The following is a 27843-nucleotide window of genomic DNA, read 5'->3' as shown; positions in this document are numbered from 1 at the left end:
GAGAGATCAGAGCAGACCCCATCCAGGCAGCCGGGTGACTCCATCAAGACATGCTGGGAAATAATTGGGCCGGGGGCCGTCTTTAAAGGCGCGAGTCCATTAATAATCAAACACAGCCAGAGGAAATATCCTGGCTAACACTTGGGAATTCTGTTAGAGCAAATAATGCAGACATCTTCAGGGAATTCCTTCCTTGTCTACGTCCCTCTCTCCCTCTCCCTCTCTCTCTCTCTAAATGTAAAACTGGACCCTTACCTTTTGAACATCAGAAGGCACCCTCTTGAGGAAATCCAGCATTTCATTATTGTCAATGGCATATGGGTTGAAAAGCTTCTTGGTAAATTTGTTAACACCTGTGAAAACAAGCGTGCATTAATAAATAAAGTTATCTGCTGCACCTGCAGGCTCTTATTGACAAAACAATCCTCGACAAATATTTGTCACTTTATCTGCTCTATGATTAGAAATGCACATCAATAAATTAGATGTTGTCTAAAGTTTATGGCCAGTAAGGTTCACACGACTTTTGTATTTGAGTTGTACAGTAGTTCTATGTAATAAAGATGTAAGTCCATTAAGGACACATTAAACTTATTAAAAAATGAGAGTTAACCTTTAACAGAATGTTTTATTGTAAATTTATATTTTTACATATTAAAACAGAAAATGTTAATAAAAATGTTTTTTGTTGTTTTTTTTACAGGCCTCACACTTTTAAATCTACAAACTAGTGCTGGGTGATAAAATTGGTCTCAGTATTTATTTACCAGACACCACTAGCTATGTTTCCATTCAAAAATTCTGAATGATATTTCTGCGCAAAACTGATATCGCAAAAAAGAAATGTGAATAAAGCAGTGTTTCCATCCAACGAGTCCAAGCAAACAAAATCATCACTTCCTTATTAACTGGCGCAAAATATCAACAGTAAAAATTGAATTTGGTGCAGTAGGAGAAGTTTTTCTTTATCTAATAAATGACTTGCGCCTCAGAAGACAATCCTGACATGCAGTGAACATGCGGTGGCGTTTGAAGGTGTCAGACAGATGCTTTTGATTCTGCAGGTCATTAATAACGACACTAATACATAAAGAAAGAATGTTTTAGAATGAACAAACCAACAGTTCAGAGGGTTTCGATGTGCTCAGCCTGCTGGTTTGTCCATTTACACACATTTTCATCATCACATGATATCGTTTAACAGAATCACATGACCTTTTTTAAAGCACATTTTGAAATTCATGCAGTAAAAGTGTTTCCATCGTAGTTTATGCACATCTTTTCTTATCAAATAAAAAGTTTATCCAACTCAGTTATGTGCAAGTTTTTTTATGCACATTTTCAAAATGTATGCGCATCATGGCATTTCTATCAACCATTTTTTTATGCCCATTTATGCACAAAAATAGATGGATGAAAACATAGCTATTGTCAATATTGGTGAAAAAAAATATATATGTATATATATATAGTTTGAGTTTCAGTATGAAGCACTATAGTTTTTTTAAAATGCACCACAATTCATGGAAGTAGATTGAACAAATCTGCTTCACACTTTGTATGGAATAGACATGTTTCAGTAAAAATTTTAGACTAATTACCTCAAAACACATTGCATCCAAACATTGTAGTGCTTTTTACTCTTCTCCATATACTTGTATCGGAGCTACAGCAATGGTTTGTCCATTTGTCATCTTCTGATTAAACAGATGATGGTTGTGTAGTTACGAGAGACGCCAGGGAAGAGCGGGCGCAAAACATACTGAAAATGGTGTGGGAATTTATGCTCTCATGCTTGTCATTTCAGGTCAGACTATCAACATGTGCGAAAATGAGTGCCATATAGCAGCAGTAAACAGATTGTAAATAAAAGAGGATGAAAGAATGTCGCCAGAGTGGCTTTTTGGTTTCTTTTCTTGTGCATCCCAGCCACTAGCTCCCCATCTGAAAGATTTTTTTAGCATAGCGGTAATGTAGTCATCAAACTTCACAGTTTGTAATTGATGCAATACGTATTTGAAATTACGATGGTCTGGCTTCTTTTCTTGAAAGCTCAGATTTCATTATAATTGGTTTTGTTGACAGAGTTTGAGGCTTACTGTATCATTGTAATTCACACCATATAGTTTGCTTTGATTGTTCAGTAATTATGCTTTACCATTGCACACACTTTGTAACATTTTATTTATCAAGTTAAAGACTCTTTTTAACACTTATGTATATTGTATTATAAAAATATCAGATATTTTGTTTAAATATTTTAGTTCTTGACTATTAAAACTATTTGCCATAGTAATGTTGGTGAATAAAAATAAAGTGGTTAAAAATATCCAATAATTATTGATAGCAAATGATATGAAACATGATATCCGATTTTTTTTTTTTTTAATTATCCCCAGCCCTAGTAGAAAGTTTATGCAGATAACCATATTTTATTAATCATTTATTTATAATTATTTATTTAATCATAATTATTATTTATTAATATGTATCCCGACAATATGGATGTTTTGGTAAACCATTCCATTTCAATCACCCACTACCTTATTCATTTATTTCAAAAAAGTACTGTATAGTGATTTAATAATAATTGTTCAATTTATAAATATTTATTCGATATTTTTCAGTATGTCGTGAAGAATTTTTATAGGAACAGACAACAAAGGACAGCATATTTGGTGATGAGTAGCATTTTTGATGGCCATATACTGTATAAAAAATATTTGTTTGGAAAACCATTTACGGTAATATGTGATTTTTGTTTTATTAAACAGTAGTCAAAAGTAGTCATTTAACAGTCTCTATGAAAGCTGTAATTGACAGTAAAGGTATTAACATGAGAGAATAATGCCTTCTCTCTACTGTCCATTCATCAAAGTTTGATAATATTGCAGCGCCTCAGTCAGCAGTGCTGCAGCTGCTCTGCCTAACCAGCAGAGGATTATGTTCATGATTCTGATCAGCTGTCACAGGTAGAGTTATGAAAATGGATCACTTTTTAAATGGCTTTCGTCAGGCGTCAGTAAAGGAGTTGGAGCTCAAAGCTCAGAGACAGTAAAGTGTGACTCTTTCTAAAACACCTCGGCATGACTTCCATTTAAAGGAAAGTGGAGACAGCTTAACAGCAGCACTGGAGTGTCACGAAGCACTGGGTGAAAGTGCTACACATGGTGCCTCACTTACTTACCCCACAGTAAAACTATGTAGCGCAGCGGGATGTAGTACAAGCCGACAGTCGCCACAAGCAGCACCAGGCAGGCCAACAATGACAAGAACGGGACTGACCAGTTGAATGTACTGTTGATGGAGACATTCATTTGCATGCGTAAATTATACATTCATGTATGTTAGATTTGACTTGTTCATATATAACATTTATTTATGAACTTATATGTGGGTTTGTAATAAAAATATAAATGGAAGTGACAACATTTTAAGATGATTAGATTAAATATGTAACAAATATAGTAGAATAAAGCAATATTCATGAGTGATTGGACAGTGGTTTAATCACATTATTAATATTTATTTTAGAAACGCATAAGTAAGCACAAAATGAGTAGGCTTCCAAGTTAGGAAGTGCAAAAATACAATATTTAAGAGTTGTAGGTACAGTTATGCAAAACAATGCACTAAAAGCATTTTTCTTTGTGTTTTGGAGATGTTTCTATGAAAAACATTGTCATCTATTATGCAAGTCAGGCCAGAATTTAGAACAGTTGCTTGTAAAGAGACACTAGATGACACTTTTTAAAAACAAAATCTTGCACATGAAATCTATTTAAGTTTGTTAAATGTGTAAATGAATCACCAAAATGTGGGAAGTTTTTTTTTTTTTTTTTTTTTTGAAATTGCAGTATTCAATGTAATGTAATGTGTATTTAAAGCGCATTTATTGTGTATGGTCATAAACATAAAGCACTTTACAATCATGAGGGTGGTCTCTCCACACCAACACCAACACAATAGCCAATTCGATCAATCAAGGACATATTCTTACATAAATCATACACTAAGATATAATTTACCATCAAAAAATTTATGGTCTTTTGGTATACCAGCACCAAGTTATCGCTAAATTCCGATTTTATTATATGATTGTATTATCCACATAACATTAGGTATAATCAGGGGCGGACTTCGTGATTTGGGGGCCCTAAGCAATTCCAGGGGTCTGTTCTTCAAACATGGATTACTCAGTTAGCTGGATTTAGTTATTGACTATTTGACACGATCTAGGATCGTTTCGTTCTTTAAAACCCATTGGAGTGTTGTTGTCATAGCAACAGTTCTGGGGTCCATTCTTCGTACCTTGCTTAAATGATCTAAGATGATTTGGCAGATCCTGGATCTGTTAAACTTGATAACTGATCTCTGGCTAATATGGTTCTTCAAACAAGGTCTCGAATCAGATTAAAATGTCAGGATGAACTAAAACGCGTGCATGACTTCATAAATTATTATTCCTTTATAAAACAAACAAATAAAAAAGAGTGAATTTTATGCATGTCTAGTAACATACACAAATTGTAAAGCTGGGTCAGTACCTTAAAATAGTATGCATTTGTATCTAAAAAGTCGATATAAATAAATGTTCTCTTTGATCCCCTTGGGGAGAACACCCTATTTTGTATTTTTATTTCAAAGTGCAGATTGTTTAAGTTTTATTTTGTATATATTTTAAAACTTGTATGTATAAAAACATAAATATTATTAAATTATTAATATTAAATATTATTAATTATTATAAATTATAAATGTATATATACAATTTATTTTTTAACTATTTTACCATTTTCCAGAATGTGTATATAACCTGGTTACTACTGTAAGAAAATATCAGCATTCAGTACATACTTTTAGTAATACTTCAGTATCAATACTTTCAGTATTAGCTTGATATGGCCCAACCTAATCCTGTTTATATGAAATAAGAATGCTCCCGAGCAGGTTTGAGCTACCAGAACTGTTACTAGGACAACACTCGGATGAGTTTTGAAGAACGAAATCGTTCTGGATCATGTCAATTCATTAATAATCAAATCCAGATACTATTGGCTAATTGAGTAATCAACGAACGAAGAACTGACCCCTTGTAGCTCGAGAGCAGGCTTATTCCATAGAAACAGTATTAGATCTTTTCAAGCAAACACTATTTTATATTTAATACAGTATTTACCGAATGCTGATATTTTCTTACAGTAGTAGTTTTATACACTTGGAAAAGATAAAAGTACGAAGAAGGTCACAGGGTGGCTCTCCTCTTAAATCTTCAAAAATTCTTCAAAAAGAACATTTATTAATATGGACTTTTTAGATACAAACACATATTATTTTAAGGTACCAGCTTTAGTACAATTTGTGTATGATACTAGACGTGCAAAATATTCAACAAGAATAAGTAATAATCGAATAAAAGGAATAATAATTTATGCAGTCATGCACATGTTTTGGCCAGTAATATGGCGATGATTTGATGCTTCGCAAAAGTTGCAGACACTTTTACCGATATCAAAATTCCTTTTTGATGCAAAATTTATTTAAACAGCCAGTTATTCCTTGGGCTGATTAAGAAACTAAAATAGGCCTTGACTATTATTATAAAGACAATCCACTCTAAATGTAAAACTAAATAAATTGCTAAATATTCCTGGCACATGAAAGTGTAAAGGCCACACTAAATGTGTAAAGTTATTGTGTATCATCATATTTAGCCAATCATTACATTGCTGTTCAGGATTTCGTGGATCGATAGATCTTCACAACACATGCAGTGATCTCAGATCAGTTCATCCAGATATTTTATTCTGATTCACAAACTTGTTTGAAAAACCAATAAACCCAGAAATTAGTTATCAAGATTAAAAGATCCAGGATCTGCTAAATCATCTTAGATAATTTTACTGATGTTTACTGATAGAATGGACCCCAGGTATTCCTAGCATTGAAACTCAAAACATTCTCTTTCTCTATAGATATTTTTTCTCTGTAGGACTGCATGTAAAGTATATTTTAGGTGAAACCTTTATCTTCTTAATGTAAAATTAAAAACAATAAATTCACAAATAATAAACAATAAGTTCACAAACTATGTACAGTTAGTTAGCCATATTTGTGATTAGATTTTAATATTGGCATGTGCAGTACGAAAAGAATGTTCCACCAATTCTAAGGGCCCCTGGTTTTGAAAAGAAGTAATAACATTAAAATCTTAATGGTTATAGAAATATTTGACAGCTTATAATAGACAATTTATAAAAGAGCTATATTATTAGGCTTCTTGGCTTTGATGGGTTACCCATAAATCCCGGGTGCCCTAAGCGGCTGCTTACCTTGCTTATTTGTTAAGTCTGCCCCTGGGTATAACATAAAAGTCTTATTTTTTAATTAAAGAGAACCTTAGCATTACTCTTTCTAATGATGAAGCTATTCAACAAAAGTCTCTACATACGTAGAATATATGTACACTTCAGAGCACAATTGCATACGCGCACTTCAGAAGAGGTATAAAATGCTCAATTCTTACTTTTTCACTCTTTCCCCAATGCAAGCCACTTCATCTAAAGTGCTCTGAACTGTAAGCACAATTTCTTGAACCATGTGGATTTTTTCCATCAGTCCTCTTTTCTCTGATTCCTAGAGAGAAAGGGGGGGGAAAAAAGACAGAGACTGATGAGGGAAGTCAGCTGCTAGAAGCCGACAAAGGAAGAGCAGTTTATTTCCAGAGTGCCATCACCAGTATTTCATCTAGTCAATGGCCTGTAATGAGCTTCTGTAACATCTCCTCAGACGTGAAAATGTGTCAGCCTCTCCTCCAGAGCTGTCACCGATCTGGGAGTATTTCAGCATTTGTCAGGCGCAAACAATAAAGGTGCATCACAATCAAAGATTAAGCGGAGGAGGGAAAAAAGATGTAAAAATGGCAATCAGAAAAGCATACAGAGAGAGAAAGAGAGAGAGAGGAACTTGGGAGTTGGAGAACACAGACGGCATAAGACGCCAACTCTCGAGGTCGTCTAATCCGCAAGTCTCCGCCGGGCAAGTCTTGGCTTGTTTCCTGGGGGTGCGAGCTTTTTCGAGTACCAGTTCTTGGCGTATGGAAGCTAAGAGTTGCCCACCTTATGGCAAGATTGAGTGCAGGGTTGAATTCATTGGATTTAGCGTTTTCTGAATCCCAGCTCATGGGAGAAAGATTGCTATGTCTGTGCGTAATCCGGTTATACAAAGCAATGTTTTTACTTCTTGTAAGAGGGATGGGAAATCCCATTGTCTTTTTGTATTTGATGCATCACACAGTATTGGGTTGCGCTGTAATTCAGAGACATGGGCTAAATGGACTTTCAATGGGGGAAAAAAGAGAGAAATTCTATTCCATTTTACTTAAAGAAGATTGCTAGGGTAATCTAACGTCCAAAGCAACATGATCACATCAGAGATTCCTCCAGCATAAGAGCCCATGAGTATAGTTCTCCAAAAGGAGGATGAGAAGAAAGAGAGAAACATCAAACGCAGGAAATAATAATGACAGGAGTAATGACTGAGAGTAGCGGGGGGTGGGGGTGGGGTGCTGAGAAAGACAAACATGTGATGGAGCACTGTATATGTTTGCGTAAGACGGCGGACCCGGATCGACGACCCCTGGGAAAGCTCAGCCCAGATTCCCCACTGTCACTCTCCATTCGGCCCCAGACACAGGAAACCATAGGAAGCCAGTCATGCTTCCACTCAGCACAGCCCCGTCTACTCCAGCGGCACACAGCATGTCCTAACATAGAGACTAGGATATCAATCAAGAGAGAATCAACATGCCTCCTGTTATGAGTCTTTTCAAATCCCGGCTTTGTGAGGGAAGTGTCAAAGGAGGATAAAGTGCAGAAGAAGATTTATTCTTTCGGTGTATCAACTGTGTTTGATATGGGCTCAAATGTCTAAAGTGTTTCTTTGCTTAATGAACAGCATGATCCTCCACCAACCACAAGAAAAATGAACTCGCAGTGCTCCCTAAAAATATGCTAACACTTAAGTCACATATTATACATTGGGAAGTTAAATTTATTCTGAAGAAACGGATTAAAATGTCACTTTACCGATCTCGCAAGCCTAGAGAACTGCTTAAAGTCAAGTCAAATTATATAAGATCTACTGATAAATGTAAAACAGCCGATGACTGTAGCTACTGTCCATTTAAAGTAGTTGGGACCACTGTGTTCATATGCAAACTGATAAAATGACAGTGATTTTTGTACTTTTGTACTGTCCATACCAGATCCAACACAGCTAAGAAAGTAAAGCCTTATTCACACTACCAGTGACATACAGCGTCAAGTGACCATTCACATCAATGACTACATTTACATGGACACCATTGGTCAAATTATTTCCCTTAATCTGACTCACCAAATAAGTTTTTAAGACCGCGAGAACACAGGGCAAACTTCATTACATAATCTTAATATGACAATTATATGATAAAGTGTTTATATGAGTTGCTATTTGAATGTTTATTTTATGATCCCGTTTTACATGTTTTAGCACATAGTTAGATTAACGTCATTGCGTCACCACGCTATCCACGTTTCATGTAGTTTCATTACACATTGCATGTTCTCCCTGAACCAAGGGAGAATATGCAAACTCAACACAGAAACGCAGACTGACCCAACAGAGGCTTGAACCAGCAACCTTCTGTGAGGCGAAAATGCTACCCACTGTGCCACCGTGCAGCCCTCATGTAATTTCAAGTGTTTCATTTTTAATTTTTCAACTTTAACTGCAGTTTGGCAGTTTCACTTTCTTTCAGGAACATTTCATTCATGCCCGCGTGACAAACTGGGGTATTGAATGCGAGTTTGAAGTGAGGACTGGTGGAGGAGTGTTGTTTTAATGGAATTTGATTCTGCACAATGGAAGGAAAAAAGCTTACTGGATTTCACCTTGCAGGTGTCTGTGGTCCTTTCTGACTCGGTAGGTGTAGAGAATAGTGTCAAATAGCTGTGTGTGTACGAAATATCTTGTTGCAAAAAGCGGCAAAAAGTCATACACGACGCTAATAGTTTGATTAAAGTGTTTACATGTCTGTACTTAACGTATGATTATAATCTTGTACTCCGCCTGTCTTAATTAAATTTCTGTTTAGCTTGATTATGGCTTTAGTTGGATTTAGGTAATCAAAAATCATTGTTCACATGTTAGACTCTTAATCAGAGTATTATCTTAATCATATTAAAATAGGATGATTGGTGTTATCAAATTATGCAAAAATTATATATATATATTTTTTTTCCCCAACAACAAATGTGTGGCTAGTAAAAATGGCGATTGGCTGGTAATGTTGGAAATCTACTAGTCACAGTGACTGGTTGTCAAAAAGTTAATGTCAAGTCTCGGTCGGGACTAGTGTTTTTGTTTCCATTCCTCAAAATGGTCTATATATAACATATAATAAAAATATATAAAGATGTTTCAAATTTTTAAGTTCAATAAACCTTTTAAATTGTTTTTGTTTTGTTACAGATATGACTAATTTCCACATTTTGTTACTAAACGACAGTTGTAAGTGTCCAAAAAACTGTTTTTGGGTCACACTTTATCTGCGATGACGCTTGTTCCAGGTTTGCTTTGGATTGCCTATGAGAACTATTCTGATTCTTCTCCCTGAACCCCAGTTTAGTCAAACATCCTTACAACTAATTTTGGCAACACGTCTACTGATTAAAAAACCTGTGTCAGATCATATTCTCAATTCTGATGAAATTGTCAAATAACTTTTATGTTTGCTTAATAGGGAACAGATTGCACTAAGGCAAACAGAAAATGCTGTTTCACAGGGACACGTAGCACAATCAAAATACTGCAAGGCAGGGTTCATTTAACATTCCTTTAATTGGGTAAATGGCATCAAATTTGAATATTCATTCAAAGCTGGTGCAAATATTCGCAACTCACTTATTCCACAACGGAATAACCAGAGAAACGCACCTAAATAAAACACCTGCGTTATTGGCAAAATGTGCTGCAAATGGGTTCTTTATAGCAGACAAACGCAGTACAAACAAGCACTGCGTTCCCAAATGGATATGTCACAGGATTGTGCACTCTGGAATACACAATGTTCAGGACATAAACACTATATCCTTGTTGGCATGAGCTGAAGGTGATATGTTGATGGAAAGGGGGCTTGTGAATTTGTAGACCACCGATGCTACCCTAGGGTTTTGTGCAAGCAAAAGGTCAGATCTTTGCCTGTCTAGCTAAAGCATGGTACTTTTAGGTGACCCTTTGCCCGAACAGGGTCTCCAGGTCATTTGGGACACATATCCCCAGGGTTGTTTTTCTTTTTTCATCTTGTTTTCTGATGCAGTTAAACCAGCGTATGTGTGCTTAACACAATTGATACCGAAAGCCGAAGGAAAGTTACATTATGGTATGTGATTTGTAAATTTCTCTCTTTCCCCTCAGGACAAACTTGAGCTTATAGGATCTGTTGTGTATTATTTCTGCAGTATCGCAGTCTCTCCTATCAGCTTTCTTTAGCTTCAATTCCATCGCATCCGTGCCGCTCAACTGCAGGTTTACATATTCTCTTCCTCCGGGGGAAAACACAGAAAAACGGGTGGTAATCGTAACCTCCTCAGAGGGGACCGCCTTTATCCCCATGTTAACCAGAGAGTCGGAAAAAACGGGGCCTTTGAAGTGATCAAATTTAACACCGATCATTCTCCAACCCCAAAACATTAGCAGCGATGACTTTGATACAAAGTGTAAAGCTACACTGTTTGATCTGCCTGCGTCATACTGGAGTCAAAGTGAAAAAAAATATTACAGGACTTTGAAACAAGTCACCTTAAATTAGAACTGACAACTTAAAATAAACATGGACATCTGGGTAATGAAATAAATGAAAGGAGATATTTAATTTACACAAGACGTGAAGGGTGTAAAAACATTATATGTCACTGGAAAAATGCTGTTAATTTTTAAAACTCGTAATTAAATATTAAAAATAAATAATACAATTGTGCAGGCATTCCGAAAGGACCAAGTTTTTACTTCTAAAAAGCTACTTATACATATAAAATTGTTATACAAGTATAAACTGATATAATTTGTATGGAATTAGCTTAATTTCAACACAATCCACATATTTATAAGGCTCACATGTAGTTTTTTTTTTTTTTCCTCTCATTTTTTGACCACAAATATCTCCCTCCAAGATATATTACAATTGTTTAGCTGCTGGGCGTCAACTAATGTGCTTGCACACACATATCATGCGTTTCATCCGTGAATTATCTGCTTGGCTTGGATAAGATTTGGAAGAGGGAGCTGTTTTTAACAGAGGGGTTCCTCTCAACAGATGAAGCTAGCCTGCGGTCATCATAGCAGAATATATTGAGCACATTATGGATATGAATCCTAGGCCCTAGCCGTACAGCGCAAGGGTCAGCGCTTGGAGGCTCAGAACTGCACACTTCCGCACATCCAAGTCAGAAAGCAATAACGCATTATCTTCCTGTTAACCCGTTGTTCTCTGAACCAGACAGCGAAGACTAAAATGATTACGAGTCTGCCATGCCTCATTATGAATGCATTCATTCAGATTTTGACCATGCATACCAAACAAAGAAACTATACCAGCTCAGTGTTTTGAATATTTATCTTTTCTTATTTTATGAATAATTGGATCTAAGCAGATTTGGGTGAATTTGTAATTAGTCTAATGATTCATCTTAAGCATAAAAAAATAAATAAAAATGCTAAAAGAGGAAGTTCAACTGCAGTCCAGCCTCCCTATTTAGCCGTGCATGCCTCGAAATCCTCACAATGCTTCTCTATTCCCTAGCGGATGACAAACTTCAATTAATGATGCCGTTCTGTGCTTATTTCTGCGTTTCAAAGGACCACAGCAAAGCAACCAAATCCATTTGTCGTATGAGCGAGAACTCCCAGAGGACGTGTGTGAAAGTACTGGAGGGAAAATGTGCTTGCTGAATCGTCTGTCCTCGTTTTGAACACATTTAAGTTGCAGTCCCGAGTTAAATGCAGTATTAAAGGTACAGCGCACAGTCCGTCTATGCAGCACCCCAAGGACAGCCTGGAGAGGCTCTATAAAAGTCAGCGGTTAATCAAAAAAGCAGGCATGACACCGGCGGAATACCTTTTCATCCTCGTCCTCGTCCTCAGCCACCGACATGTGCTCCTGCAAAAGAAGGAGAAAAGAGATGAGATTGAGACGCACGTGGGCAATGGAGCATTTTCTTAACAAACACCTCGTAATGAAACCTTCGCTTGTGTATACACCCCCATTGGGAGAGGCCCTGTTGCCGTAGCAACTGCCTCTCGGGTGACCTCGCACAAAAGGAGGAGGTGAATGAGAGGGGCCTTCCGTGTCACAACCAAGCAATCTCATTTCTTCACAACATAAACACACTCGCGCATGCAAGGAAGGCATTTAATCTGGGCTGTTCAGGTGCCTTGATCACTCTCTATCAAGACATCCCTGACCCTTTCTGCCGATTGAATGCAAGCACGCCGCTCTGTTTCTGCTAGGCCGAGGGGTGAGCGCGAGGTGATGGAGGCTTTAACATTGGCAGAGAGCGCAGCCCGGCTCCGATGCCTCACATACGCCACCGAGACAGGCTGGTGGTGCACAAAGAGACCACGCATTCAAAGAGAGGACTCAAATATTGCTTTTACAACCATTGGAGATGAAGGTCGTTTTAAGTGAGACGGCTGTGTTAAAACTCACGACCGAGGGTGATTGGAGCTTCTCAGACATCTTAACCTTTGTGAATGTTGAATTTAGAGACAACATTTATCTAATTAGGAAAGGATGATCAATTAGTGTCTTTAGAATTTGTGTAAATAGACACACAAATAGTGTTTTGTAAAACGTGCTATAAATTACACCCAATGGCTCTTTGAGTAGAATTCATTTCGAGATGTCAATTGATCATATGCAATGCGATGTTCTTAAGCCAAATGGGAATCTTCCATTGAAAGGTTAGTGTGAATGTATTTTCAATTTCACGAGATTCCTTTAGCTGCATTGATAGTGTAATACTATAATCTGAATGTAGTCTGTTTAATAGACCTAAGCATTCGTTTCAACCTCAAAAAGAGACTGAACGACGTTTAAATGTACTGCAAGTGTCATGGGGACACAGTAACTCAGCACACATCTACCTGTATAGATAACACTGTGTCCTTGTTTTTAAAGACGTGGCATGGCACAGAGCAGTGCTTTTAATTTGGTGTGTGACCAATTTAAATTTTGTCTTCATCGGTCAGTGTATTGCTTGTGAGCAAAGCTGATCTTAAATGTAGCAAGTACAGAATGACAGTTTACTGGAAATGTCCTGGCTGTATAAGGTCATTTGGAAACATATGGATTATGGTGAAATATATTTAAACTAATACTAATTATCTGTGTTAATTTCTTCACCCTATGATCTGCTTTTATTTTATTAGTTAAATAGACAATATAATATAAAGGATTTTAGCCACCTATAGTCATTTTATTTTATAAACGAGTCATATAATGCAATGTAATATAATGCTTACATTAGCTTGTGATCTTATACAGATTGATTTGGAATTGCATTGTTTGACTGCATGTGTGCTAAATTGAGACTATAAACCTTAATTGGGGAGTATTGAGAATCAGTTAAGACGACATTAGCACCTGTCAGATTTAATTCTGAGGTAAACTAAAAAGATTTAAGACCTACAACACAATATTTTAGTGAATTTAAACGTTTTTAAGGCCTAAAATTTAGTTTTTGAAATTTAAGACTTTTTAAGACTTTTAAGATTTGTAAACTATAAAATCATAAGTCTCCTCACAGTTTGTGTCTCATTTTGCGAACCAACTGACAGTTGTTCGTTGTCCTCTTTTTCCCCTGCTCCGCCAGCCATGCCCACTCCTCTCTCTGCTCACAGAACTTCACGCCAATCATGAAGCATTTTTTGAAAAAATACTGAGGATTAGACTTGCTTTGACTTGAACTGAAAGAGCGAGGTTTCATGACCCTAATAACAATTTATTAAAACAAAGATTGCAAAAGCATTCCGAATCAATTTATATAAAATTACAAGCTAATATAATCATTATCTCAACACTTAATTCCTAAAATCATTTTTTTAATGTTTTGCTGTTTCATTGCTTGAGTAATGCATGAGTAAAACTTTACCAGACATATAAAACTCTTATCCTATAATCACATGAAGCTTTACATTTTATAAGGAAAGACTATTTTGCAGAAAATTCAGCATTGCCATCAAAATAATTACGTTTTAAAATCTATAAAAGTAAAAATGTTTTATTTTTATTGTATTTACTTAATAGTTTACTTACTTGACTCTTCATAGATCTATACACAGATTTTTTTTTGTTGTTGTTACAAAAAATTATGTAGTAAAAACAAACAAAAAAACAGATTGTATAATGTTTTTCTAATGTAGACCGCCTATACATTTCAAAGCATTCTTTGATAGAAGCTGCAAGCTTTAAAACTGATGCTTGTCATTTCTTAAACCTGTGAGTCACTAGCATGGATTCAGACTTATTAAAGGAGGATTTTCTGTGCAGCTGAGTGGGCGACATCACAGCACTCACCAAGTCCTGACTGTAGCTGGCCATGCCTGGTGTGATGTGGAAGTAGTTCCAGCCAATGAGCAGGAGGAGAAAGAGAGGCAGCATGAACAGCTCCCAAAGCCACACTGCCACCACAAATATCTAAGACAGAGAGAGTATCAAACAGGGGATGAGAATCACAAACAGCACAGTTGGCAGTGCTGCCCACTCACACACATATGCATTTCCTCTAATATGCATTTATAAAAGTTCTGTTGGAAATGAAAAGACTCAGTAAATCTCATCATAACAAGAAATCTAGTGCATGGTTAAATCCCACAAAGATCCTCTAGCACCTCATAAAGCTGTCCGAGCCAGCATCTGTGTGGCGTTGGTTGGTACAGGAGATTTTTATATTCCAAAAAGCCATTTGCATCGATTAACACTGTGCTGCTGGTGTGTAATTTGGATGTGACAGAACGGAGCGTCTGACAGGAGCGGGTTCTGCACATTTGCTCTGATGTACTGCATTTCAAATACTTCCTGAGTGTGTTGCATTCCTGCTGCCTGACCGATAGCACACACATACACAGCCACTGCAGTGTTTCAACTTAATCCACTACTGAGGGAGACGGCAAACACTCAAGACCCCAGGTAGAAATAAGATGAATAATCCGTCAGAATTCCATAAGAGAAATAGGTGCACAACACCCACAGCACCGCGCAGCATGCTGCTAATTGGACGGCTGAATTTAAACCCAGCTAGCGGCAACTTAATGAGCCTAAGAAATAATAGGATGACATGCACAGGGATGACTGTACATTCGAGGGAACATTATTATAAAAATGCACCGTGCACATTACAATTCAACCAATCTGTAACATCTTCCCTTGAGCAGGTTGGGTATTCATGTCAGCAAATTTCATTATTGAACTGCAACAAATAACTGATGGTAGAATGTAAGAAAGTATGGACACACAATATACAGTATTATACAATTTATCGTTTTAATGTTTTAGTGTATTGTATCTGTTAAGGGTGCTTTCACACTTGGTTCAATTGTCTTGACCGAACCCAAGTTTGATTTTCCTTTCTTGCCACCTTCTTAGCTGGTTTGTGTTCACGCCATATTTTTTTCCTTCTGAACCCTGGTATGCTTGCGTCATCAAGCTGCTAGGTGATGGCCATGGAAGCCACGGCGCCAAAATGGAAAGATGTACCACATTGACTGAATGGCTGCATCCAAAACTGCCTATTACTCAGTAGGTACTGCATTTGAATTTAAACGTACTACTCTGCCATTACAAAAGTGCGTTTTACAGTATGAATGTGAGAAGTATGAATGAAATTGGACGTACTACATCTGCTATTTTGTCATGGTCACATGACCTACCTACGTCAGTTGCGTCGCTTCACTCCCATTTATTTATTTTCTTGCGGGGCATCATGGGATAGCGCAGTGTGCATGGGATGCGCACTTCAGAATCTCGCTGAAAGTAGTAGCTCATCCGGGTACTTCCCGCATACTGAATTTCTAATTCTATGAATTTAGACATACTAGTTGGCTCGCATACTGTTTTTAGCGTACTATATAGTATGGAAGTATGCAGTTTCGGACGCAGCCCATCTTTTAGTTTTTAGTATCTTTTAGTAGTCATCAAGATAACAGTAGATGATAAACAGACATACACACATGAATGAACGTTATGAAAACTAACGTTTGTTGTACAGTTGGTGGTTCACTTCCGTTATTTGGTAAAATTGCATTCAGATCAGAAGTTAACCACACCAGAGTTCACACCAATTTTACCCCAGACCACATCTTTCAGGCGGACTCGGGTACTCGAGGACTCGAGTGGTGCCGGACTTGGGCACCACTCCGTGGGTGCGCACACAAGTTTAGAAGACATCGCTCACACTAGCTAAACGTACCAAACTCTGACATCAAACAAACCCAGGTGAGGACCAAAAGTGCTAAATGTGAACATGGCCTGATCACTGACAGTCAAGATTATTTTAAGGATGAGTCTATGTTGTTAGTTTCAGCAGTTGTTATCTGGGAATAACATACCATTCAAATTCAAGTCAGCTGTATAATAATGCTTGATATTTACTTACTGGCCACTTTATTAGGAACACTTATTCAGCTAGTTCCTTAATCTGTGATAATCCAATCATGTTGTTGACCACATCTACATGCCTGAATGAGGTACAAGATGATCTGCTGAAATAAGAATAACGTTTGAATATTTGACTTATTATACAGACAAGTCAATCTAGGACTTTTTCTACTGGATTTTACAAACAGCCTTCTCTAGAGTTTAAAGAGAATGGTCCAGAAAGAGAAACCATATCCAAAGTGTGGCAGTTCTGTTGGTGATGCCAGAGGTCAGGGAGAATTTAAAGGTTGCTTCTAGCTGTTAGAAAAGAAACAGTAACTGAAATAACCACTTGTTATAACCAACATACTGATGAGTGCACAAAACAAATCAAACCTTGAAGCTGAAACACCAGTGACACTTCTGTCAGCAAGAAACTAAGGTTACAATACACACACAGCTCATTATTATTGGGAGTATTGGAAAAAGGTTGTCTGGTCTGATGAGTCTCGAGTTCTGCCGCAACATTTGGACAGTGGGGTCAAAAATTGAAAAACAGCATGCATTCATTGATCCATCCTTCCTTTTTATCAACAGTTTAGGCTGCAGGTGATGGTATAAAGGTATAGTGGGAGATTTTCTTGGCACAATTTGGGTCCCTATAGGCACTTTTCCCACTGCATGGTACCAGTACAGCATGATTTAGTTTGATTTGGTACAACTCATTTCCACTTGGTACCTGTTACTTTTTAGTACCACCTTGGTTCCAAACAGGCCATAATGTTAGCAAAATGTAAATGTTCCGTGCATTCACACACAAGAGAAATTGTGTCTGTCTGCACATTAATAACATACAGTATAAAAATGAATGATTGTCATATCATTATAAACAAGTGGCTGAATGGAGCAAATCAAATTGTCACATCACAGCAGTAACTACAGGCTGCACAGCTACAGTATGATACTGTATGTCAGCAATCCCACCCACCTAAAGTGATACTAAACTGCAGTGGAAATGCACACTGAAACAAACCGTACAGAGTTAAAGGGCACTTATGATGGATACATTTTGGAGACACCAAAGGCTTATCTTACATCTTGTAAAAGGGGTAAAATAGGTGCCCTTTAAGCAACTTAAGTCTAAACTAAGCATTATTTGCTAACCATGCCCTTCCCTTAATGCCCACTGTGTATTCAAATTGTGGTGTCTACATGAAGTACAACAGAATGAATAAAAGGGATGATCAAAATAAAATGTAAACACAATATTTAAAATAATACCAATGCACTAAAATGTTGACAATTCTCATCACAGCTATCTAACATCAGCATAAATCTGAATCTCACCGGGTTGTTCTCGTTTCACAACAAAGGTCACAACAAAGAGCTTGTACAGTCACACCTATACAGAACAACAGGCTTGCGTTTACACGGCACGCCGGAGGCTTGTTAGAGACAATATGCTTGACTTAAGTTAGACAGGGCCTGCAGGCCTTACTTTAGCTTTAGTACAGTACCAGCATGTTCCTGTCATATCAGCCAGTGGCCAGACACGGTGCTCTGGGGGCCAGTCTACCTACTGCCACTCCCATGAGTGCTTCACTTTCACACATGCCTGCACGCACACATACACACACAAACACACACACACATACAGCCACCAGGGATATGAGAGTCGTGCTTAATGCACAGAGCACTTGGACAACAACCCCCGCAGGCACAACAACAACAGTGCACACATCTGGGTCTTTCTTTAATAATTCATTACAAGTTTTGTCACCATCGAAGGCGATGCTGAAACTCTTTTACCTCCTTATTCAATTAGATTCAAGCTGAAAAGAGGTTTGTTGCTGGTGAAGGTTGAATATGAACGGTGTCCTGCTGTAGTCACTTCCACTTTTGGGACCCCACGCCGAGAGGCCCGCCTTCATCCTGACCCACAGATAAACTCTCAGAGCTTATCAACAGGTTAGCTGTCATGAGTGATACCTTCCGATGGAGTCCAGGAAGAAAGAGAAGGGAAGAAAAAAGCCTGCGACAGCCCAGCAGGAATGTTGAACCTGCTTGGCCTGCCTGCAGAAGCTTCTACATTAACTACTAAAGTCTAATTGCCTGGTCCCTGTCTTCCCATGCGAGTCAGCAGTAGGAGACCATTCATTTACAGCCTGGGAGTCTAGAGAGAGAATCTGTCACAGGTATTCATAATCGTCCACTAATGCAAATTTCCGCTCGACTGCTTGCAGGCTTGGTGGACAAGATAAAAGCATGTGGAAATACAGTAAAATGTCTAAAATGAAGCATCTAAATGACTGGATAAACAAAACCTGTCAGAGATTTCTTCGTTTCGTCCATAACTGTGGATGTGAAAGCGTGCCAGATTTACAGGCCTGCTAATAAAAACAGAGCAGTGAACATCTGCAAAAGTCTTTCCTATTTTAGTATGAAGGCGGCGTCCGGTTAGAAGTCTAATAAGCAGAGTTAGCATGCTACTCAAATACTGCAGCGCCACTGCTAAACGTACTCGACTAATTCTCTGCTAAGTGGTATGTGTTTTATTAGTGCAGTGATTAAAGGAACGGCAGGACAAAGTAAAGCTTGACAGACTTTAGAGTCAATTTACTGGTTACTGAAGAAGAAATCCAGCTGCACGCTAGTGTTCCTTTCAGACGCACTGATGTTTTACTGCTTGTTAAGTGCATTAAGTGCTAATAGCATTTGCTCATATTTTCTACAGCCACAGAACTATGTAGCAGTAAACTTCTTTAGGCCATGTTTTTAGAGCATGACATGGCCGTGCCCTCCAGAGGAGGGCAACAAAGAGCACATGATTTAAACAAGGACCCTATGAATTTGAATAAATGTATATAAAGTTAGCATTTTATCTCATTTATTTGTTGCATATCTATTTTAATTGCAAATAAATTCTATTAGTTTATTATTATTATTATTATTGTTATTACACTTTTAAATAAACATGCAGACTACTTTTTTAAAATGGGTTTTTAAATGGTTTAATATTCTATATATGTAATATGTACTTGATTATGGATCCGGTAATAATTTATATAAATGAAGAGTTCAGATGCAAAAACCTTTGAGTGCAGTCTGAAATTTCGATCCACTTTTCTCAGCCTTCTTTAGAGACCAGCAAGAGGACTTATTCTTTGCCATAAAGTAATATTACTGAACATACACAAAAGAGCCTGATATAACGCTCATTTTAGAGGAACAATTAAAGGTTTTTTGTGGTGTTTAGTCCTTTAAAAACACTTTTGTAACGCGTCGAGCCACTAAACATTGTTCTTATAATGCTTTTCTACAGGAGTAAAATGCAAATTACATCCAAATACTTCAAATATAGTCTGTGTTAGTAAATGCAAAGCTATTTATGAAATCCAGGCATAACACTGCATGACAACATTTCAGATGATTGATCTAGAGCCTACAGCTAATCAATCTGTCAGATTCTGGAGTGCAATACAGTTCTAATGAAAAATATAAAGATAAATTATCTTAAGTAAAACAAATGCATCTATAGATATGGTATAGAAGTATATAATTTGGAATGGACGCCCAATTAAGTGCACAAATGCCATATCATCTGATAATTGTGTAAAATAATTTCAAAAAGCAACTGAATGTGTAAAGCCACATAAAACAAAACTAAAATGTGATATATATGCCAAGTTCAGCAGCTAATCAGCTGGAATCAGCTGAGGAGACGTGTGACCAGCGAGACCTAGCTGTCACTCAAATGGCCACGCCCTTAATTATGCAGAATTAATATAAATGAATGTAAATTAAATGTATGCGTTACAACCCCCCCCCCCCCCCCCCCCACACACACACACACACAGGGAAGGCTAATATTAACTATATGAACCAAAATTATTCTTAGTACCAGGCTGTAAACAACTTTTTTTCTGCTGTCAAGTTGCCCATTTTAACATTGGGCTCAATAGAAATATACTCTGTTATGGAGCCAGGACTAGCAGAATTTCGATGAATTGCAGTTTTAGTTACTTCCGTATTTGCTTCACGAGTGAGAACTGGAGGTTGCCTCTTTAAAACCATTTTGAGTTTCTTTCTTCTATTAGAAAAATAAGTGATTTTGAAAAATGCTGGTTGTTTGGACCTATTGAATTCCACAATTTGTTTTTTACTTTGAAAATCTATGAGTCCCAACAACCAGCATTCTTCAAAATATCTTATTTTGTGTTCAACAGTAGAAAGAAACCTATTAATGTTTAAAACCATGAGGGAGAGTAAATGATGAGGACATTTTTACTTCTGGGTTAATCTAGCACACATTCTGCTGTGTACACCAAAAATGAGTGTCCAGGGAGGAAAATATCAATTTAAATGACACAAAGTAAGAGCGGTATTGGAGTGGTCCAGGTGATGAAGGACCACCAGAACACAGGTTAAGAACCACCGGACAGATTTGCTAATATGATTGCACTAAATGTATTTCTGCGGCCTCTCTAGACGCTCCCCTGGCCAGAGGAATTCCTATACCTAATAATAAAGCACTCAGCGATTAAAAGTGTGAATAAAATAAGTGGTGGAGCTGAAGCCAGGCTGGCATCAGTGCACCACCCACGCTCTCCAGGGAGGAGGAGAGCAGAGCCACGGCACCAACAAAAGGACAAAGACGCCCTCACTAAGAGTTTATACAATCCTGCAAATTGATTAAACGGCAGAGGGGTGGAGAGAGGCTACCAAATCAGACTACTTACTGACAGACTAAACACAAGTGCTGTGGAGGGCTGGAAAAAACACTCCACGGCTACTGCTAAACGTAAACACGCATCGCTGTGGGAGTACAATAACCTTCATCTATCGGAATTTCAAAGTCAGAAAATATATACATGTACTGTATATATACATATGTTAGAGGAGGGTCCAACAGTTTAAGAGCACTACGGAAAATGCCTACAGTATAATTTGCATTTGTCTGTTTGCCGATTATTTCATTAGCAGCAGCACTCGAGCTGCATGAACTCCACAAGTTTGTGTCAAACCTGCTGATCATGACTTGAGAAGCATGTCATATGTATATATATACTTACTGGCCACTTTATTAGGCACACCTTACTAGTACCGGGTTGGAACGCATTTTGCCTTCAAAACTGCCTTAATACTTCATGGAATTGATTCAACAAGGTACTGGAAATATTTCTCAGAGATTTTGTTTCATATTGACATGACAGCATCATGCAGTTACTGCAGATTTTTCAGCTGCAAATCCATGATATGAAATTCCGTTCTACCACACAGCAAAGGGGCTCTATTGGATTGAGTCTGGTGACTGTTAAGGCCCTTTTGAGTACAGTGAACTCATTTTCATGTTCAAGAAACCAGTCTGACATGATTTGCGCTTATGACATGGTGTGTTAGATGGTGTGAAGATGGGTACACTGTGGTCATAAAGGGATGGACATGGTCAGCAACAATACTCAGGTAGGCTGTGATGTTGACACAATGCTCAATTGGTACTAATGGGCCCAAAGTGTGTCAAGAAAATATTCCCCACACCATTTAACCACCACCAGCAGCCTGAACAGTTGATACAAGGTAGGATGGATCTATGCTTTCATGTTGTTGAAGCCAAATTCTGACCAAAAGCGAGACTCATCACACCAGGCAGTGTTTTTCAATCATCCATTGTCCAATTATGGTGAACCTGTGTGAATTGTTGCCTCACTTTCCTGTTCTAAACTGACAGGAGTGGGACCCAATGTGGTCTTCTGCAGCTTTAGCCTATCCGCCTCAAGATTTGACGTGTTGTGCATTCAGAGATGCTCTTCTGCATACCCCAGTAGTAACAAGTAGTTATTTGAGTTACTGTTACCTTTCTATCAGCAGTCTGGCCATTCCCCTCTGACCTCTGGCATCAACAAGGCATTTGCACCCACAGAACTGCCGCTCACTGGATATTTCCCTTTTTCGGATTATTCTCTGTAAACCCCAGAGGTGGTTGAGCATGAAAATCACAGTAGATTAGCAGTTTCTGAAATACTCAGAGCAGCCGGTCTGGCACCAACAACCATGCCACATTCAAAGTCATTTAAATCACCTTTCTTCCATTTTCACAGATTTCAGACTGAAAATCAGGGTTCTACACCAGATGTAGATTTCTTATCTCTTCTCAAGTTGGTACTGTGTTGTCAAAAAAATTATGTAAACATGACAACTTTATAATTTTACATTTGGAGCAAATGACATCAGTAGTACACTAAATAAAACAAAAATGACACCTTCAGTTTATCTAAACTTTAAAGCTTTACATTGATCAGTTGGATGCATCTGTGGTCAATATTATGACCTCAAACTTCAAAATATTCATATGATTGATGGCACAAAATTGCCTTTAATTCTCATGTTTTTAGTGCTCTTCTGGACCCCACTGAAAAATAACTACAGTGGTTCATGTACACAAAACAACACACTAGCTAAAATAACCCAGATTGTTTAATGAGAGATTAGCTTAACTAAAAGCGTTTTCATATACAAACAGAAATCCATTTGGCATGTTGTTGAACACAAAGACACACTGAGCAGGGATCATATCCTTTAAATGGGGTATTTGAATCTGAAGCAGTCGTGACGCTTTCAATACTTAAAAACTGGGTGTCAGAGAATTAGCGATATAACACTGGACATATTGGACCGCAAATGAAAAATACACATGAGCCATTACGAAGCCAAACCAAATAACTAAACATGTCTCAGCGGGCTCGACATTGTAGCAATTTAGATTTGAGGCAAATTAATAATAAAGTAACCAATCTTTTCAATGACAGCTGAACAAATTTTTTAAGAAGCACTTTACACGCTTAACTTTGTTATGCTACTTGGTGCATTAACATTTCAGATTTGTGCGTTTTGACAGGGGGAAATCTATTATGTGCGCGTATCCTCTCAGAGCAAGTGAGCACTAACTAAACCATGAGGGGAAGTTTGAGTCTCTCTTGTGTCCCTCTCACGCATTTATCTTGTGCAGCAGCGAGACGCAAACAACGGCAGCAGTGCCAGCCTGCCTTATGAGGGTCAGACGAAGGGCTGTGGATGGATGCCAGATTACATGAACATATCTGTGCGAATCTAACAAGGCTGACTATTGGCTGCAGGCTTAATGCGGATGTGCGTGTGTGTTTGTGAGAGCCGATGAAACCGGGGAACTTTAATGCGAACAGAGGATCCTTACAGCGTTGCCACACTTTTTCCCTCTTTCACTGGCTTTTTTCCAAGGTGAAATAAAGGGCGATGCGAGTAACCTACATTGGTGTCTTGATTAAAATAGTGAAAAATAACACAACGTTTAAAGCTAATCAAAGGATCCGCTGGCTGCTAGAGTCGTCCATGTATGCAATGCGTAAGAGAGACAAAAGAGGAGAGATGGAGATACGTGGGGATGATTGTGTCTTTGACAACTGTGGTAAATGTATGGCAATGAGACATGTTAAGTTGTCATAATGAAGACTGTTGGTATTCAAAACTGTGTAAATGGCGTGGGAGAGACGAGGTGTGAATATTTCAAAATAATGCATTTATATGCAACATTATGTTTGGTATTGGCCAATATGCACATTCACAGAGGCTTTCATAATTGAAAAGGGTGTAAAAACATGTTAGCGAAGGGGCATTCATGAACAAATCTTTTAATTCGCATGATTATTATTGAAATATCATCTACGTTTCTCATCATTTATCTTTGGCTGGATTTCAATACATCTTCTGATCAAAGAACGTTTACGTAAATGCAGAAAATTGGGCTATTGAAAATGCTATTTGCCATGATGACAGTTAATAATATTTTACTAGATATTTTTCAAGAGACTTCTATACAGCCTAAAGACATTTAAAGGCTTAACTAGGTTGATTAGGTTAACTAGGCAGATTAGGGTAATTAGATTTATAACTAATTTTAAATCCCTTACTTATCATTGTGTGCTGTATACTAGGGTAGGTTGGTCTGCTTCGTCCATTCATGGGCTCAAGCATTGGCATATCCTTGATTACAAACCTATACTGGGTTTACTCCCATCATATCTCCAGAATTACATTTGTAAAAACCCTGTCCTTAACTATGGCCTTCGGTCACAGGATATTTATGTATTGTCTGTTCCTGAAGTGCGCACTGAGATGGCTTTTAAATACGCAGCACCTTTTGCATGGAATAATCTATAAACAAAGTTGCAGTTTAAAGAATTGATTTCACTAAATGCTTTTAAAAATAGTATACATGATTTAGAAATTGAAACACAGGCTTGTAGATGTTTTGAATAGTTTGTTTGTCAATGTGTAATTCATGTTAACTGTCAATTGCTTTTAGTTTGTTGTTTGTTAGACCCATGTGGCATGTGCACTGCCTAATCTTGGCCAGGACGCTCTTGTAAAAGAGATTTTTAATTTCAATGTGTCTTTCCTGGTAAAAGAAAGGTTCTAATAATAATAATTATTATAATAATTATAATTAGGCAAGTTATTGTATAATAATGGTTTATTCTGTAGACTATCGAAAAAAATATATATCTAGCTTAAAGGGGCTAATAATTTTGACCTTAAAATGTAAAAAAAATAAATAAATAAATAAAAATAAATAATAATAATAAAAATAATTTTATTTTTGCCAAAATGAAACAAATAAAGACTTTTTCCAGAAGAAAAAAATATTATTCAATTCAATTCAATTCAGCTTTATTTGTATAGCGCTTTTACAATGTAGATTGTGTCAAAGCAGCTTCACATAAATGGTCATAGTAACTGGAACAGTGTGGTTCAGTAACTGGAACAGTGTGGTTCAGGTTTTAGTGTTTAACTGGAACAGTGTGTATTATCAGACATTCTGTAAATATTTCCTTGCTCTGTTAAACATCATTTGGGAAATATTTAAAAAGGTAAAAAAATATCAAAGAGGGGGCTAATAATTCTGACTTCAACTGTATAACATATTAACTGAACTAAGTATCACTTAATTTATGTTACTGAATTAAATCTAATGATAAAAGTAATCATAAAATGGCAGTAAAATTATTTATTTTTCCAAACACTAATTTAAATAATTATATAATAAAATGTCTACAATGTCTTTACTCATCAATATGTGCAAGTTGGCAAAAAATGTTTTTATATTTAAAACTTTTAAAAGTGAATTTATATTGATTTACTTTTTCAAATAAATACATATTTCAAAAGTTTTATTATGCTATATTTTTCTAGCTAATCAATTCAATTAAAACATCTAATTTGCTCAAATGTAAACGCATCTTAAACTACAATGATGATTGCTTTAATTAAATGATACCAAAATATTTTCATCTGGCATCTAACGTGTGCAATTTCTTATAAATGATCGACGACGATTAAGAAATTAAGACAATTACATTTCTCTAAAATAGATATGCACTGTTGCGCACGTTGGAACGTGATCCTGCAGTCTGCGAATGCATGTTTGTGATTCTGGACAACAGCGGCTCATGTCCTTATCAGCGGAGCAGTGGAGTGGACCGTGCGCCCAGAGGGAGAGATAAAGTCTCTCTGTCAGCAGCGGCGTCGGGGCCAGTGTACAGAGCCCTGTGGTGCCTGTCAGCGGCTGGCACAGCGACCCCACCCCGCCGCACCGGCCACCAGTGTTTAATCCATGTTGGGAGCGTTAACATTCAGCGACCTCGCGGGTGACAGATCTGCCATGCGAGCTTCTCCCCCAGGGCTGCCGGCACCCCAAGTGTCAGCTCCACTCACCAAAGCTCAAACTCACATACGGGCACATGCGTCACGCCAGCCGAGCGCTGCCCGGGGAGAGTCGTCCTCTGTGACTGTGGAGGTGGAGCGGTCATTACGGCACGCAAACGCACACCGACATGTGCATCAGGGTTAAAGACGGAGCATGTTTGTTCGGCGGCAGTAATAGGCAAAAGAAACGCAAGCTGTTTATGCTAAATCATGTTTACGCACAGATGGAAGGAGAATATTAAGGATATGTACAAATGATGCAAAGCAAACAATGAATATGTAAACATGCAACGGTGAAATGTTCTAAAAGGAATAAGCGGATGGTTGGAGCTGTCAGCGGTGCTTCTGTCAGCGTGAAGGATAAGAAGGATGTGAAGCGGGGTCAAGGCAGATTGGGCGTTGAGCCCCAGGAGCGCCGTGATGACACGGAGCATACACATCTCAATAACAACACTGACACTGTCAAATCTCCAGCCATCACCGCACTGTTAGCGGCCGCTCAAATACAGCCCTTTAATTATTAATCCCTTCCTCCAGAGTTTCAGGAAGAGCCCGCGCACATATATCACTATCAAGGATTCGCCCTCTTGTCATATTCACGGCACAAACTCCCTGACAGTTTCCTAAAGCCCACTAGGCTCACAGCAGGACACACACACACACACACACACGCAGATGATCGTTTCTATAGCTGTCCAGGGAAACTTTCCGAGTAAAGTGAAAAGGTGAGGGACAAAGAAAAGCCAAATCCAACAGATCTAAGAGTAGGACTGTCAGTCTATTTAGATGTTTAAATGGATCAAGGACACAGTATGTTCATACATATTCAACTGATACGGTGTAATTGCAGCTTACTTAAAGCCATAGTTTAGCCAAAAATGAAAATGTACCATTATTTCAACCCTAAGGTTTCTTTCTTTCTTTCTTTCTTTCTTTCTTTCTTTTTTAAACAATATCTTTCTAGAATGCTGGTAAGGGTGTTGTTGTTGGTCCTCAATAAATACCATAGCTCAAAAGTAGTATTTTCCTGATTGTGGAAGTCAATAAGTATACCAACAATAGTTGAGTTAACCAAGTTCTTCAAAATATCATGTTTTGCGCTCATAAAAATAATAAACTCTTACAGTTTTTGGTAAAGTAGAGGGTGAGTAAATTGTGACACAATTGCCATTGTTAGGGTGAACTTATTTCTTTAAGTAAACTTAGTTTATGCAGTTTATGCAAAAAAAAAAAAAAAAAAGAAACTTCATTGTTTTTCTCACCCTAATCTTCTTCTAAGCTTTTTATTCTTTTTTCTGTGTAGCATTAAATAAAATGAAGGTGAACCAAAACTGTTTGGTTAACTAAATGTTTCAAAATATCCATATGCAAATGTTCTTTTCAAAGAATTAGTATTCAATTTTTAAAATTTCTTTGCAGAATTCTGATTG

The 27843-nt window shown here is 37.6% G+C and overlaps 1 protein-coding gene across 2 annotated transcripts in view; it reads right to left on the bottom strand.

Annotated features, from left to right (window-relative positions):
* The window catches only part of mctp2a (multiple C2 domains, transmembrane 2a), a 92750-nt gene that overhangs the window by 5081 nt on the left and 59826 nt on the right, over window positions 1-27843 (bottom strand). For both annotated transcript variants that reach the window (XM_073930329.1, XM_685778.11), the window contains 5 exons: window positions 14618-14737; window positions 12158-12199; window positions 6527-6636; window positions 3188-3297; window positions 256-353 (listed from right to left, as the gene is read on the bottom strand). In XM_073930329.1, coding sequence (XP_073786430.1) covers window positions 256-353; window positions 3188-3297; window positions 6527-6636; window positions 12158-12199; window positions 14618-14737 — 480 coding nt within the window. The remainder of the gene's footprint in view (window positions 1-255; window positions 354-3187; window positions 3298-6526; window positions 6637-12157; window positions 12200-14617; window positions 14738-27843) is intronic.

The sequence above is a fragment of the Danio rerio genome, chromosome 18, assembly GCF_049306965.1.
Source record: "Danio rerio strain Tuebingen ecotype United States chromosome 18, GRCz12tu, whole genome shotgun sequence".
Lineage (NCBI taxonomy): Eukaryota > Metazoa > Chordata > Actinopteri > Cypriniformes > Danionidae > Danio > Danio rerio.
Note: the sequence above shows the minus strand (reverse complement) of the source record. Positions and strands in the feature narration are given on the sequence as shown.